The sequence below is a fragment of the Nerophis lumbriciformis genome, linkage group LG20, assembly GCF_033978685.3.
Source record: "Nerophis lumbriciformis linkage group LG20, RoL_Nlum_v2.1, whole genome shotgun sequence".
In the NCBI taxonomy this organism is placed as follows: Eukaryota; Metazoa; Chordata; class Actinopteri; order Syngnathiformes; family Syngnathidae; genus Nerophis; species Nerophis lumbriciformis.
In genome coordinates, this window is record NC_084567.2 from 34,533,487 (window position 1) to 34,551,530 (window position 18,044).

The 18,044-nt window shown below is 42.5% G+C and overlaps 1 protein-coding gene across 2 annotated transcripts in view; it reads left to right on the plus strand.

The window, feature by feature from the left end:
- Positions 1-18,044, plus strand: part of phf24 (PHD finger protein 24) — a 110,839-nt gene that overhangs the window by 39,240 nt on the left and 53,555 nt on the right. For both annotated transcript variants that reach the window (XM_061980855.2, XM_061980856.2), the window contains exon 2: positions 13,099-13,508. In XM_061980855.2, coding sequence (XP_061836839.2) covers positions 13,101-13,508 — 408 coding nt within the window. In that variant the 5' untranslated portion in view covers positions 13,099-13,100. The remainder of the gene's footprint in view (positions 1-13,098; positions 13,509-18,044) is intronic.

Sequence of the window (18,044 nt, forward strand, 5' to 3'; positions counted from 1 at the left end):
CATTGTCATTTATTAGTCTCCAGGAGTGTGTCCTAACTGCAAAGACCGACCTCTTTATGGCGTGACTGTCCTTGAGGGTGACCAGCTGTGTGTTGCACATCGTATTGTTGGACTTGACAGCCAGTTGAGGCTGCAGCAAGAGAAGGCACATGACCTGAGGTCGGAGGAGAAAATAGATGAAGTTTTTGTCATTGTGAAGTTAATTAACCGAAGAGGCAATGGTTTCATGCCTGTCATTTTTAATCATCTTGACTTCGTGGTTCTTAACTGGTTCGGCCACGCCACCCACCATCACCTCGTAATAATTGGAAACCCATATTGGTCATCACTTCAAACAGAGTGAAACATTTCAAGAAGTATTTTTTTAAAAATATATGATATATGAGGCGGGGCCTCACCTGCCATCATGGAAAGAAAAAAAATGTAAAAAGAAAAAAAAAAAATTAAATTGTTATATGTATCCAGTGATTATACTATAAAGTTATTTTCCATTTAACTTCACCAGTTTTAGATTATTTTTATTCAAAATCGCTGAATTTTCACATTTGCCGTTCGAATACTGAGAAGAGACGGTGCGGCGAACAGCAGCCAGTTGAGGCACGTCACTCAGTGCCGCAACATGGATTGCGCAATGACTCAGCTAACTGCTGGCCTGCTGTGCAGTGAGACCGTATTGCTATATGAACTATATTATACATTTCCATAGTTTAGTTAGCTGAGGTATATAATGTACAGTGTATTTTGTCAACAACTGTATGTGTGTAAAGTATTTCTTGTGCTGAGCGATCATAAAACGGCTGCAAAAGACGCACTGGCTGAGGCTCGCCTCCTGCACCCCCGCCGTAGAATTGTTATATCAACTAAAGCCCACACTTAAACTTTCCACGTGCAAGATTGAATCTATTTAAAAAAAATATTTCATAAGAAGCCAAAAAGTGCAAAAACAATAATGTTGGTGTTGGAGGAGTTGTGAATGACTGCAGGGACACAACATTATATACACCTGCAGACTGCAGGTGTACCTAATTCACAACTCCTCCAACACGAACATTATTGTTTTTGCACTTTTTGGCTTCTTATTAAATAATTTTTGTAACCTATTTTCATGGGCTTTCCTCTTTGTGATGTTAAGTTCCTGTTATGCGCTGTTATACAGTATATGCCTTGAGCTCTTATTTTGAAGGCGCTAAGAGCGGAAGTGATGTCACGTTGCGGAGGTTTTTGAAAGAAGGTAAATAAAGTGGTCCTCGTGTAAACTGGAGCCTCCGTGTTTGTTATTTTGTAGTTTCATACAGTATAGGCGACATTTATAAACCCTCGGTTACATTTTTTTAAATAGATTCAATCTTGCACGTGGAAAGTTTAAGTGAGGGCTTTAGTTGCGGCGCATGGACTTAATTTCTAAGTAAAGGTAAGACCATAATAACGTTTTTTTTATTAAATGTGCTTTTTTGTGTGCTACAGTTTGTATGTGTAAAGTTAAAGTTAAGTTAAAGTACCAATGATTGTCACACACACACTAGGTGTAATGAAATTTGTCCTCTGCATTTGACCCATCCCCTTGATCACCCCCTGGGAGGTGAGGGGAGCAGTGGGCAGCAGCGGCGCCGCGCCTGGGAATCATTTTTGGTGATTTAACCCCCAATTCCAACCCTTGATGCTGAGTGCCAAGCAGGGAAGAATGCTGGTATGAGCTTTTAAACATAACCCGTTAACTGCTGCCAATCAAATGGTGAATAAGATACTCTTTAGGGTTCATATGTTTGTAAATCTGACTGTGATGAAGTCAGTGCCTCACCAGCCATCAACCTCACCGCACGTCACTGGTGGCGACTTGTCCAGGGTGTACCGCGCCTTCCGCCCGATTGTAGCTGAGATAGGCTCCAGCGCCCCCCGCGAGCGACCCCGAAGGGAATAAGCGGTAGAAAATGGATGGATTCTTGTTTAGAGCTTAAAAAAAACAAATTCAGTCTCATAAAAATAAAACAAACCCTTGTGTGGTGTTTGGGTCTGTGGGACCCGTTTTCATTTTTTATTAAAAGAAAAATTATGCAATTAATTAATTTTTCAAACTGAGACTCACTGACTTTGGATCATTTTCTGTGAAGAACATATATCAGAATACATATTTAATGACCACACACCATACACCCCACCTACACATTTATATTACATATAAGATGTCGGGGTCCACTGGACCCGGGGCTAATAGAAGTGTGGAAATTGATGTTCTGTGTACCACACACACACACACACACACACACACACACACACACACACACACACACACACACACACACACACACACACACACACGCACACAGCAGGCCTAGACAGGAGGAGGACAGAGTGTAGGTACACACAACATCAGAGGGTCAAATGTGCGAGAAAATGAGAGCAGACAGTGTTGACAAAGAATGTTGCAACCTTATGTGGGAACCGCAGGTGCAGAAACACAAAAGAAGAATCCCTGTGGGATGCAGAAACTGGCAGAGAAATTTTCCGTGCAACGTTCATATTGTTGTTACTCAGCCAGCGTTTGTGGGTCTGATGGACCCGTTGCATTTTGTGGCTTTTAATGCTTCACAATCAAACACTTTTATGTTAAAATACTGAACAGATGTTTATTGGGATAAGGTAAACATCTGTTCAGTATTTTTGACATAAACGTGTTTGATTGTGAGGCATTAAAAGCCACAAAATGCAACGGGTCCATCAGACCCACAAACGCTGGCTGAGTAACAACAATATGAACATTACACAAGGGTTAAATAACTGGTGTATGCTCTAATCAAAAACTGTTCTGCAAAAAAAAGTCACAATAGAGCTTGAGACATCACGTGACTAGTTTTATGTTGCCAGAAAAAGCAGCAGTGACGCGAAGTGAAGTGAATTATATTTATACACCGCTTTTCTCTAGTGACTCAAAGCGCTTTTACATAGTGAAACCCAATATCTAAGTTACATTTAAACCAGTGTGGGTGGCACTGGGATCAGGTGGGTAAAGTGTCTTGCCCAAGGACACAACGGCAGTGACTGGGATGGCGGAAGCGGGGATCGAACCTGGAACCCTCAGATTGTTGGCTCCTCTATAAACCAAGCCACGCCGCCCACACCAACTGAGCCACGCCACCCATACATCATAATTATTGGTCGATGTCTTTACTGTGTATTTTTTAACAGTGTTTATACTGTGTACAAGGTGTATTTGTAATATGTTGTGTAAAGGAAATTTCAAAAAAGATTAACATGACACTTTAAAATGGACACAAAGCACTGGATTTCACTTAAAAATGTATATGATTTAATGGAGCAAAATTATTATTATCCAAGATTCTTCCTGTGTAAACATGCATCTTGCTCTCATTCATGTTCTGTACATACCTTTACTGATAGTAAGCTAATGTTTGGTAACACTTTTCAAATACCACTCAGTGGGCTAGTGGTTAGACTGTCCGTCCTGAGATCGGTAGGTTGTGAGTTCAAACCCTGGCCGAGTCATACCAAAGACTATAAAAATGGGACCCATTCCTGCTTGGCACTCAGCGTCAAGGGTTGGAATTGGGGGTTAAATCACCAAAAATGATTCCCGGGCGCGGCCACCGCTGCTGCCCACTGCTCCCCTCACCTCCCAGGGGATGGGTCACATGCAGAGGACACATTTCACCACACATAGTGTGTGTGTGACAATCATTGGTACTTTAACTTTAACTCAACTTTAAAGGGGAACATTATCAGCAGACCTATGTAAGCGTCAATATATACCTTGATGTTGCAGAAAAAAGACCATATATTTTTTTAACCGATTTCCGAACTCTAAATGGGTGAATTTTGGCGAATTAAATGCCTTTCTAATATTCGCTCTCAGAGCGATGACGTCACGTTGTGACGTCACATCGGGAAGCAATCCGCCATTTTCTCAAACACCGAGTCAAATCAGCTCTGTTATTTTCCGTTTTTTTGACTGTTTTCCGTACCTTGGAGACATCATGCCTCGTCGGTGTGTTGTCGGAGGGTGTAACAACACGAACAGGGACGGATTCAAGTTGCACCAGTGGCCCAAAGATGCGAAAGTGGCAAGAAATTGGACGTTTGTTCCGCACACTTTACCGACGAAAGCTATGCTACGACAGAGATGGCAAGAATGTGTGGATATCCTGCGACACTCAAAGCAGATGCATTTCCAACGATAAAGTCAAAGAAATCTGCCGCCAGACCCCCATTGAATCTGCCGGAGTGTGTGAGCAATTCAAGGACAAAGGACCTCGGTAGCACGGCAAGAAATGGCGGCAGTTTGTTCTTGCAGATGAGCGAGCTAAACCCCCTGGATGTCTTGGCTCACACCGTCCCTTATGCCACCGAAGATGATCAAGAGAAGAATATCGACCCTAGCTTCCCTGGCCTGCTGACATCAACTCCAAAACTGGACAGATCAGTTTTCAGGAAAAGAGCGCGGATGAGGGTATGTCTACAGAATATATTAATTGATGACAATTGGGCTGTCTGCACTCTCAAAGTGCATGTTGTTGCCAAATGTATTTCATATGCTGTAAACCTAGTTCATAGTTTCCTTTAATGCCAAACAAACACATACCAATCGTTGGTTAGAAGGCGATCGCCGAATTCGTCCTCGCTTTCTCCCGTGTCGCTGGCTGTCGTGTTGTTTTCGTCGGTTTCGCTTGCATACGGTTCAAACCGATATGGCTCATTAGCTTCAGTTTCTTCTTCAATTTCGTTTTCGCTACCTGCCTCCACACTACAACCATCCGTTTCAATACATTCGTAATCTGTTGAATCGCTTAAGCCGCTGAAATCCGAGTCTGAATCCGAGCTAATGTCGCTATAGCTTGCTGTTCTTTCCGCCATGTTTGTTTGTGTTGGCATCACTATGTGACGTCACAGGAAAATGGACGGGTGTTTATAACGATGGTTAAAATCAGGCACTTTGAAGCTTTTTTTAAGGATATTGTGTGATGGGTAAAATTTTGAAAAAAACTTCGAAAAATAAAATAAGCCACTGGGAACTGATTTTTAATGGTTTTAACCATTCTGAAATTGTGATAATGTTCCCCTTTAAGATTCAGAAACCTGATTCATTACTCATCTCATTACAGATGGTGTTGTTAGCAATTTGTCGCCGTACTTTTTGTTGAATTTTTTTTTTTGCATGTTTACATTCTTCCCACGCTCAGACAGAAGCTGCTGAAGCGCTACTTCATCCGTGGAGGCTCAAATTGGCTGGATGCGGGCTACTCTATGCAACTGCTGGCTCTCTGTTGGACTTTAGTTATATGCAAATAATAGGCTATCCATATATACTGTAATGACCTGCTGGTGTCAAAGTTTCATGTGTGATTCATGTTCATGGTTGTGAACACACCATGTTGGCGGAGAATGAGAAAGTGTTGTGTATCTGTGAGCGAAGCACTGAGACGACTGTGCTTGCACGGGGGGAATGCGTGGTGGAATTGGACATGTTGTCAGCATAAGATTGGCAATTAAAGTTCAAACGAGAACTTTGTGTGACTTCTTCTGGACTATCCATCCATATTCTTCCGCTTATCCCAGGTCGGGTCGCGAGGGCAGCAGCCTAAGCAGAGAAACCCAGACTTCCCTCTCCCTAGCCACTTCGTCCAGCTCCTCCCGGGGGATCCCAAGGCGTTCACAAGCCCGCTCCAGACATAGTCTCCCAATGGAGACATAGTCTCCGTTGGGAGACATAGTCTTCCCAACGTGTCCTGGGTCTTCCACGTGGCCTCCTACCAGTTGGACGTGCCCGAAACACCTCCTAGGTGTTCGGGTGGCATCCTGACCAGATGCCCGAACCACCTTATCTGGCTCCTCTCGATGAGGAGGAGCAGCGGCTTTACTTTGAGCTCCTCCCGGATGACAGAGCTTCTCACCCTATCTCTAACGGAGAGCCCCGCCACCCGGCGGAGGAAACTCATTTCAGCCGCTTGTACCCGTGATCTTGTCCTTTTGGTCATAACGCAAAGCTCATGACCAGGATGGGAACGTAGATTGAACAGCTCAGCTCCTTCTTCACCACAACGGATCGATACAGCGTCCGCATTACTGAAGACGCCGCACCGATCCGCCTGTCGATCTCACGATCCACTCTTCCCTCACTCGTGAACAAGACTCCGAGGTACTTGAACTCTTGGGGAAAGATCTCCTCCCCAACCCGGAGATGGCACTCCACCCTTTTCCGGGCGAGAACCATGGACTCAGACTTGGAGGTGCTGATTCCCATCCAAGTTGCTTCACACTCGGCTGCGAACCGATCCAGTGAGAGCTGAAGATCCTGGCCAGATAAAGCCATCAGGACCACATCATCTGCAAAAAGCAGAGACCTAATCCTGCAGCCACCAAACCAGATCCCCTCAACGCCTTGACTGCGCCTAGAAATTCTGTCCAACCCTCACTGGAAACGGGTCCGACTTACTGCCGGCAATGCGGACCAAGCTCTGACACTGATCATACACAATCAGACAGTCCGATACCCCATACTCTCTGAGCACTCCCCACAGGATTTCCCGGGCTACACGGTCAAATGCCTTCTCCAAGTCCACAAAGCACATGTAGACTGGTTGGGCAAACTCCCATGCACCCTCAAGGACTCTGCCGAGAGTATAGAGCTGGTTCACAGTTCCACGACCAGGACGTGGACCACATTACATTATATTACTTTAATGTGTTTTTATGTAAAAAAAAACAAAAAACACCACGGTCAATTGCGTAAAGTTGGTTGGTCTGTGTGTTGGCTTGGTGGTTTGTCGGAATATTGGTCGGACAGTTGTTTAGTTCAATCCGTAGCAGAATTAGTTGTTTGGCTCGCTTGTTTGTTTGTTAGTAGGATAAGAGGTTGGTCAGTCCGTTGATCGATTAATCCTTTTGTTTGTCAGCAGGACTATAGGTTGACTCTATTGTGCAGAAAACAACACATACAACTAGAGATGTCCGATAATGGCTTTTTTGCCGATATCCGATTTTCCGATATTGTCCAACTCTTAAATACTGTTTCTGATATCAACCGATACCGATACATACAGTCGTGGAATTAACACATTATTATGCCTCATTTTGTTGTGATGCCCCGCTGGATGCATTAAACAATGTAACAAGGTTTTCCAAAATAAATCAACTCAAGTTATGGAAAAAAATGCCAACATGCCACTGCCATATTTATTATTGAAGTCACAAAGTGCATTATTTTTTTGAACACGCCTCAAAACAGTAGCTTGGAATTTGGGACATGCTCTCGCTGAGAGAGCATGAGGAGGTTGAGGTGGGCGGATTGTCGATTGTCATAAATTTACATGTACATGGACCACCATATCAGGGTTGTCCCGATACCAATATTTTGTACCGGTACCAAAATGTACTTCGATACTTTTCGATACCTTTCGATACTTTTCTAAAGGGGACCACAAAAAATGGCATTATTGGTTTTATTTTAACAAAAAAATCTTAGGATACATTAAACATATGTTTATTATTGCAATCGAAAAACAATTTTGTCCTTAAATAAAATAGTGAACATACTAGACAACTTAGGGGTAGCGGGGGGTGTATATTGTAGCGTCCCGGAAGAGTTCGTGCTGCAAGGGGTTCTGGGTATTTGTTCTGTTGTGTTTATGTTGTGTTACGGTGCGGATGTTCTCCCGAAATGTGTTTGTCATTCTTGTTTGGTGTGGGTTCACAATGTGGCGCATATTTGTAACAGTCTTAAAGTTGTTTATACGGCCACCCTCAGTGTGACCTATATGGCTGTTGACCAAGTATGCATTGCATTCACTTGTGTGTGTGAAAAGCCGTAGATATTATGTGATTGGGCCGGCACGCAAAGGCAGTGCCTTTAAGGCACGCCCCCAATACTGTTGTTTGGGTGGAAATCGGGAGAAATTCGGAATAATGGTTGCCCCGGGAGATTTTTCAGGAGGGGCACTGAAATTCGGGAGTCTCCCGGGAAAATCGTGAGGGTTTGCAAGTATGACTGGGAGACGCAACTGCTCTGTACTTCTCCCTACGTCCGTGTACCACTCCGTACAGCGGCTTTTTAAAAAGTCATACATTTTACTTTTTGAAACCGATACCGATAATTTCCGATATTCCATTTTAAAGCATTTATCGTCTGATAATATCGGCGGACATCTCTACATACAACAACACATATTTTTCTTTTATAGTTAATTTTACCAGATACCTTTGAGTCATTGTAGAGTATTTCAAATGAGTGCCTTTTTTGTATGGAACCGACCGACACCTGTACACATATATATCTTTGATACAGATGAGTGTTGTCTCCAGTACGCATCGTCCTTGAAGCACAAGAGTTCAGGCGGCTTCGGACCAAATAAAGGGCCTACAGGCTATTAGAGTAGCTCGGGAGGAAGAGAGCGAGAATGACTCCCATTTCACTCCTGATAGATGAGATACAATTTCATACAAGCACTTACAGGGAGTGAAAATGGATGGGATTGAATTTCAAAGCAAAGAAACATGTCCCCTAACTACATGTAATCAACTTGAATCCACGACGGCGCCTTTTTGTTCAATAAGGGAATTTGTGGTCTCACAAAAGTAGAAATGAGAATACGCGACTGAATAATCCACCTGAATAACATCGGTTTCCATTCGACCGGGTCAGGGTCAACAAGATTTGGACATCACCTTTTTTTTTATAACGCAGTTGCAATAGTAACAGTAAGCTCTCCCTAGTAACTAGGGACGGCTGCATGTTGCTCCAATATAATAATCTGATAAAGGTTGCAAATTAATATGCAAATCTAATGAGATTTACCGTATTTTTCAAACCTAAGGGCGCACTATTCAGGTCTATTTTCATACAAAAGGTGCACCGGTTTATAGGGCGCATTAAAGGGGTCATATTATGATTTTTGTTCTAAATTTAAAACACTTCCTTGTGGTCTACATAACAAGCATAGATTATGTTTTACAGATCATCTTCAGGTAGCTTTCTGATGCGCCGTTTTGCGGGCGGTCTTATTTACGTGGCTCACCTTTGGCAGCGTCTTCTCCCCGTCATCTTTTGTCATGTCTGTGTGACCATGTTTTGTATTAGTCATGTTTTGTTTTGTTTAGTTATTGGACTCTTTAGTTTCTGGCTTTTCACTCCCTTGTCTTGTTTCCATGGTTACCCATTAGTTTCACCTGTTCCACGTTTGGACTCATTGTGCACTCTTGTTTGTCACCATAGCAACCCATTAGTTTTCACCTGTCACGTCGCGCACCTGTTTCACGTTTTGAGTCACGCACCTGTTTTCGTTAATCATGTCTGTAGTATTTAAGTTCATTGTTTTCAGTGTGTCGTTCTGGCGACATCCGGTTTCATACCCCTGTCACACTCTTACCTCTGCGCACTTCGTAGTCCATGCCAAGTAAGTTTTTTGTTTATTAATGCCACAGTTAGTGTTTTTGTTTAATTGTTCACAGTTTCTACCTATGTGCAAGTTTTGTTTTTAATAGCCTAGTTTTGTACCTCCGCCATTGTGCGCGCTTTTCGTTTGTTCCTTTTTGATATATAGTGTTAAAATAAATCATGTACTCATCTTCACGCCATGCCTGGTCCAAATCACTTGCACCTCGGGAGAACAAACCAAGCCATAGTCCAAGTCGTGGCATCTTTGTTGTGTCTTAATCTTCAAAGCTCGAAGAGCGATAACCGTGTTCATTGTCAGCAGTTCACTTTTTCCACTTTTTATTTTGCCAAAGGCAGTCATCTCAAAGACTACATCTTGGAGCATTATCAAAGTGAATGCCAACATTTATTCTCAGAGAAATAGCACCTCAGAAAAAACTGTACTCTCCAATAGGGTTGTACGGTATACCGGTATTAGTATAGTACCGCGATACTAATGAATCATTTTCGGTACTATACCGCCTCTGAAAAGTACCGGTCCGTATGATTGTATCGAAAAGTATCGAAGTCCATTTTGATACCGGTACCGGTACTAAAATATTGGTATCGGGACAACCCTAGTGCAATGTATGATCCTGTAACTACTTGGTATCGGATTGATACCCTTATTCGTGGTATCATCCAAAACTAATGTAAAGTTGTCAGGTTCAAACACTGAGGACATCTATTAAACAGACAAGAAGCAAGGAATCATGCAGAGACAGAGTTCAATTTAGCTCATGAGGAGAACGCATGGAGCTGCACACTTAGTCACAGTCTCGCCCTACACTCTAAGGCAGTGGTTCTCAACCTTTTTTCAGTGATGTACCCCCTGTGAATTTTTTTTTAATTCAAGTACCCCCTAATCAGAGCAAAGCATTTTTGGTTGAAAAAAAGAGATAAAAAAGTAAAATACAGCACTGTCATCAGTTTCTGATTTATTAAATTGTATAACAGTGCAAAACATTGCTCATTTGTAGTGGTCTTTCTTGAACTATTTGGAAAAAAAGATAGGTTTTTATTTATATTTATAAAGGATTTTTAAATTGTTGATATTTTTAGAATATTTAAAAAAAATCTCACGTACCCCTTGGCATACCTTCAAGTACCCCCAGGGGTACGCGTACCCCCATTTGAGAACCACTGCTCTAAGGTACAGCTCCCGCGTCCCTCTATTTATTCAGGAGTTCCCCAGTCAACATCACTGAGGCCGCCTCTAAAAGGAGTGGTCACATGTATCATGCAAAGCAGCTCCAGTACGCACAATACGTGACGGAATGTGCTGGGGGCCTTGTGATTTCGCCTTGTCTCGGCTTCGTCTGTGTGCTGTCGTCTTATCTTTGTTGAGGTCCTTGAAGTCCTTGGCTGTTAGCGGGCTAAAACAAAGATAACATCTGCGGCTTAGGCCACCCAGACAATAAGTTTTGTCCTTGCACAAATAGAAAAAGTACAGCTTGAGCACAATAGCTAATAACTATAGCAACGGACTTTAAGCATACTAAAGTTGTGTGATAATATATTAGGGATGTCCCGATCCGATATTTGGATCGGATCGGCTGCCGATATTTGCCAAAAATTGCGTATCGGCAAGGCATGGGAAAATGCCGATCCAGATCCAGTTCAAAAAAAAACTCCGGTCCGTGTTTTCCAACGCACCGATTTAAATAATACATTCCATTTTTCTGCTGCTCCGTAATTTCCGTTCCGCATTTTCCAGCACACCTTCAACACATCCACAGGTCTGTGGATTCTCATGCAGTTGCTTTTAGCTGCTGGCATTACACGACAGGCTCTTCTCACTCTTTTCTGTGTCTCCCTCTCACAGACAGCAGCGCACCTTCTTACACATGTCACATACTGTCACGACACACGTCACATACTGTCATGTCATACGTCACATACGTATACGTTCTCCCCGAGCAGAGAGGTAGCAGCATGGCTAACGTTAGCTGTGATGCTAGCGCAGCCGTGCGAACAACGCTCCCTCTAAGATGCTCGCCTGTGCAATTGCGCACTGTTTAAGCGTCCTCTGCGCATAGCAAATCTGTGCCACGCACAAAATCTAATAAAAAAATAAGCGCATAACAATTTTCGACACACGAACACGACAGAGAAAACAGTTTTTGTCATCATTGTTCAAATATTGTGACGTCTGTCGAGACGCTTATCTCCATTCGGTGCCACACGCCCACACCATCAAAATGCTGTGGCAAAAATTTCCACATCAACACCGTATGAAAAAATTAGTGATTTTTTTAGTTGTGATTTCCTTCTCTGCATGAAAGTTTAAAAGTAGCATATATTAATGCAGTATGAAGAAGAATGTTTTAATGTAGACATGCAAGCCTTGAAAGAAAATTTTGAAAATCAAGACTACATTTCCTGCAAATGGGTGCATTTCTACCCTATATTTTAACTTTAGATTTATTCTCATATCAAACTCTTTTGGCTGTCTTTTTGACACTTACATCCGACGCCCCCCTCCACACCCTGGATTATAAATAATGTAAATAATTCAATGTGATTATCTTGTGTGATGACTGTATTATGATGATAGTATATATCTGATAGTATATATCTGTATCATGAATCAATTTAAGTGGACCCCGACTTAAACAAGTTGAAAAACTTATTGGGGTGTTACCATTTAGTGGTCAATTGTACGGAATATGTACTTCACTGTGCAACCTACTAATAAAAGTCTCAATCAATCAATCAAAACACATAGAATCATCATACTGCTGTGATTATATGCATCAAGTGTTCATTCAAGGCTAAGGCAAAATATCGAGATATATATTGTGTATCGCAATATGGCCTTAAAATATCGCAATATTAAAAAAAGGCCATATCACCCAGCCCTAGTTTCAATGATGCCATTTCTGTTTGTCATGTATAATTTTGTCTATTTTGTGTTTATCCTTGAATGAACAGGTCAGTTTCTTGTTACCAACCATTGTGTATTATTCAAACTCCCCTAATTCAGCTGGCTAGTTGTTATCAAGAGTACTAAAACCCTTTTCAACATGATTCTGACAACTAAGTAGGCTAAATAACTGTAAACTTTAATACATGCTCGGATAGGCCAGTATCGGTCAGTATCGGTATCGGTCAGTATTGGTATCGGATCGGAAATGCAAAAACAATATCGGTATCGGATCGGAAGTGCAAAAACCTGGATCGGGACATCCCTATAATATATACATAATTATTCTAACAAAAGTATCAAACAACAGAAGAATAAGTGATTATTACTGCTACATATCACTATCTGTTTAGGTCTCTTTAAAAAAAACACCATCAATTTGACTGGGCAAAATCAGACGACTTGGATTTGACTATGAAACTCCTTAGTTGTAGACAGCCCTAGAAATTACAGAAACTTCGGCACTGGAATTGATAACATCGAAACACTCAGCAACACCCGGTTTTTGATTCCCATCCCCAGACAAGAGTGCAGGACAATCTAATCTGGGCTTGAATGTATTATTCCTTTTTGTTTGCTTTTAACATCAGAAAATGGCTCGCAGTTCCCAGGCACAGTGCTGAAAAGTAAAGATAAAGAAGTATACTTCCATAGTGCGTGGATGATATGGAAACGTATGTTTTGATGAGATAAAAGGATTTACTAGCCTACTCATAACATGTTGTTACTTCCCTGCTGTGTCTGTGTGCAGTCATGGGTGTGCTCATGTCAAAGAAGCAGCCGGTGGACAAGGTGCAGAGGTGCACTGCCGTGGTCTCAGCCTTCCAGGCCGGCATCAAGGATCGCCCGGCCTTCGTCAAGCCGGCAGACGGAGAAGCAGAGGACAGTAGCGTGCCGGCGAAAACCTCAACCGGTCCTGAGGAGAAGACCGCCGAGGATGGAGAGGGAGGGGAAGCGGAAAGCCCGTCCACCTCCCAGCAGGCTCCTCGGGAGGAGTGCAAGGTCAACCAGGAGGCCTGGTCCAGGTTACGTGACGGAAAAGGCGTGGAGCCGGAAGATCTCGAGAAGAGCCACCAGCTCACACCGCCGGCTTTTGTGCGGCCCAAGAGGGAGGCCGATGACGACCAACCTTCGGAGGTGGACTTGGCAAAGAAAGAACAGGTAACACTCGATCGTAGCACGTACAATTAGTAACAATTAAGAGAAGAGACAAGCAGAATGACTTTGGTTTACACACATAATAATAAGCCCCCCCCAGGCGTAGGATTAAAGAGGTATTTGCAAGATGTCAGTCTCCATGGCAACGGCAGCCAATGATCTGGTTTCCTCGACTAAGTTCCAAGCCGTTCAGAGGGCTTTTTTCTTCCCAAGAGGAAAATACACTATCATTCCCAATCCTTCTGTAAGATAAGAACACATACTTTTTTTTAATGCATTCTAATTAGAGATGTCCGATAATGGCTTTTTTGCCGATATTCCGATATTGTCCAACTCTTAATTACCGATTCCGATATCAACCGATACTAGAGATGCGCGGTTTGCGGACACAACCGCGGAGTCCGCGGATTATCCGCGGGTCGGGCGGTTGAAATAAAAAAAAATGTGATTTTATCCGCGGGTCGGGTCGGGCGGTTGAAATAAAAAAAAATTTGATTTTAAATAGATTCAGGCGGGTGATTGTTAAACCAATTCGGAAATATATATACATAGTTAAATGTTGTTACCCACATACGAAAAACGAGCAGGCACCTGCAGCATATGCCACAACAGAAGAAGAGAAAAAAAAGAGATGGCAACGCCGGCAGCAAACGTGGTACGCGACAAACTAAAAAAGGGAATACTAAAGACCAGGGGAAAAAAAGGCCAGAAAAGTTCAGCGTGGACTCGTTTTTATGAGGTTGTAAATCAGGATGATAGTAATGCTGGCTACGTGATTTGCAAGAGCTGCGACGCTGTTTATGTCTACGACAGTCACAAAACCGGGACATCTAACATGGTTGCATCACATTTGTGCAAAACCCCGAATCTCCACAAACACCCTGAGCATGAGCAGTTTCGTCCGCCGTGATCCCAGAAGAGTGCCACAGGATGTTAAAACAAGATAGAACGCAGCTGCCTGCAGCAGTTTGAGTGGCGCGAGCGCTCTTGGAGGTGCGCTCAGCGCGGCTCCCAGATGATTGCGCACTGGTGTGCGTCTGGGCCGTTACAGCGTGGCACGCATTGAATGTCTCTGCGGCATTGGATCAGTCTCCTTTCTTTAACAGGCAAAAGCTTTATAACCTCACTAATGCCTTGCATCGTCTATATTAGATATATAACAACGGGCGGGTGCGGGCGGGTGCGGTTTTGATTAAATGTTAGTTCGGGTGGATGCGGATGGTTGACGACTTTTGTGATGCGGTTGCGGATGAAATAATTGCCTATCCGAGCATCTCTAACCGATACCGATATATACAGTCGTGGAATTAACACATTATTATGCCTAATTTTGTTGTGATGCCCCGCTGGATGCATTAAACAATGTAACAAGGTTTTCCAAAATAAATCAACTCAAGTTATGGACAAAAAATGCCAACGTGGCACTGCCATATTTATTATTGAAGTCACAAAGTGCATTATTTTTTTGAACATGCCTCAAAACAGCAGCTTGGAATTTGGGACATGCTCTCCCTGAGAGAGCATGAGGAGGTTGAGGTGGGTAGCTACCAGGCACAGTGCAACTTTGACATTCATCTTATCCCCGAGATGGCACAAAAGACACAAAAAGATGCTCGTTTGCGGCCACCTTTATTTATTATTATTAATATATATTTTTTTTTACCTACCTGAGGATTATGATTAATTCTTCTTCTAAATGGGAAGTTATAAACATCCCATCAGTCAGCATCCCAGTGAGAGCAGACATGATACAGTAAGTGATTGTTACATAGTACAGGGACAGACGCGGAAGGAGATTTTTACAACAAAGTTCTAAAGTTTAGTGATATATCAGATATATCAGATTGTAGATGGTTTTTTTTTTACCCTTTGTGTTCATATCTCGCTGTTTGTTGCATTTTTGTTGCGTTTCGCTTGATTGTAAAATATGTCGATCGAGAGGGGGTGTGACGTTCATACGTCGTCAATATTCAGTGTTTTATCATTCATAGTTAATATTGTAAATCCCACATTCTTTATTTACATGGACATTCTGGGTGTCTCATTCAGTAAATAAATGTAACATTCCATTCTGTTTTTTAAGGCGCTCTGTCATAACGCTTTTAGCATTATTTTAGACATTATTGTGATGTTTTGTATTAGTGTTCCTAAAAATAGGACTCAAACACACATACCACAGCAGATTTTCACAGCTTACATACATATATATGTATGTATGTATGTATGTGTGTGTATATATATATATATATATATATATATATATATATATATATATATATATATATATATATATATATATATATATATATATATTGTGGAGTCTCGCTCAAGCACCGCCTGACAGGTAGGCACCTCACAGGGGAGGAGCCAGGGAATGGAGGCAGAGTGGAACACGGAAGACAACGCCCCAGCCTGTACCTGCTCAATCAGCCTGAAGTGACACCAGCTGTGCGGCCAGGTGGGGCCCAGCTACAAACCATACTTAACTCTGCCTCATTCAGGTCTGGCTCTCCTCTGTGTCAAGGCAGGTGCATCAGGCGGTGAGTGAGACATCCACTATTTCCCCACTAAAGACATTACTGGTGAAATGTTTGACTTATATTGTGTTTCTCTTGTTTTATAGGCAATAACCTTTGACCTTTAGAGAAGTGTGCTGTGTGAAGGACTGAGAGCCCCAGATGGGAGATATATATGTTTATTAATGGACACTTTTAAGTTTGCTACTTCCACACCCCGCCCTTCCTAAAAAGACTTGTACAATAAATGCCCTTTTCGGCTTGCTACAAACCCAATCCTGTGTCTTGGTGAGAATCAGGTACCACAATATATATATACCGTATATATATATATATATATATATATATATTAGGGCTGCAACAACTAATCAATTATAAAAATAGTTGGCGATTAATTTAGTCATCGATTCGTTGGATCTATGCTATGCGCAGAGAAATTTATTTTATTTAATTTTTTTATTTAATTTATTTTATTTTATTATTTTATTTTTTTTTATAAACCTTTATTTATAAACTGCAACATGTACAAACAGCTGAGAAACAATAATCAAAATAAGTATGGTGCCAGTATGCTGTTTTTTTTCAATAAAATACTGGAAAGGATAGAAATGTAGTTTCTCTTTTTTTTTTTTTCTCCCCAAGAACAGCAACCCAACACATACATACATATATATATATATATATATATATATATATATATATATATACATGTATATGTATATGTATATATATTAGAGATGCGCGGTTTGCGGGCACAACCGCGGAGTCCGCGGATTATCCGCGGATCGGGCGGATGAAATTAAAAAAAATTAGATTTTATCCGCGGGTCGGGTCAGGTCGGGTGGTTCAAATTATTAAAAAAAATTAGATTTTAAATAGATTCAGGCGGGTGGCAGTTAAACCAATTCGGAAATATATATACATAGTTAAATGTTGTTACCCACATACGAAAAACGAGCAGGCACCTGCTGCATGTGCCACAACAGAAGAAAAGAAAAGAGATGGACACTTTTACGGAGCGGAGAAGGGACGCCTCGCCGGGGTCCGGGACCGAGGCCCCTTCCCCCGAGAGGGCCCCACCGGGAGCCGTAGCTGAGGCGATCCGCGAGAAGGACCCGACGCACGTCCAGGGTCACCACCGCACCGACACCCCGCCTCGTCCGCATTCGCCGCGGCCGGCGTCACGCGCAGCAGGTAAGCAGCTTACCTGCCCGCCACCCCCTGTTGGGGGGCGTAACAGGGGTCACTCCGCGCGCAGTGCGCTCACGAAAGGGGTGGGGCTCACCCTGGTTGATATAGACAGCAGCTAGGACGGTGGCCATGGAAGTTGTAACCCGCTAAGGAGTGTGTAACAACCCACCTGCCGAATCAACTAGCCCTGAAAATGGATGGCGCTGGAGCGTCGGGCCCATATACCCGGCCGTCGCCGGCAGCGAGACGCGCTTGGAGGTGCGCTCAGCGCGGCTCCCATATGATTGCGCACTGGTGTGCGTCTGGGTCGTGACAGCGTGGCACGCGAATGTCTGTGCTGCATTGGATCAGTCTCCTTTCTTTAACAGGCAAAAGCTTTATAACCTCACTAATGCCTTGCATCGTCTATATTAGATATATAACAACGGGCGGGTGCGGGCGGATGGCGGGCGGATGCGGTTCTGATCAAATGTTAGATCGGGTGGATTATGGATGGTTGACGACTTTCTGATGCGGTTGCGGATGAAATAATTGCCTATCCGCGCATCTCTAATATATATATATATATATATATATATATATATATATATATATATATATATATATATATATGTATATATGTATATATATGTACAGTATATATGTGTATATTAGGGATGTCCGATAATGGCTTTTTGCGCCGATATTCCGATATTGTCCAACTCTTTAATTACCGATACCGATATCAACTGATACCGATATCAACCGATATATACAGTCGTGGAATTAACACATTATTATGCCTAATTTGGACAAGCAGGTATGGTGAAGATAAGGTACTTTAAAAAAAAAT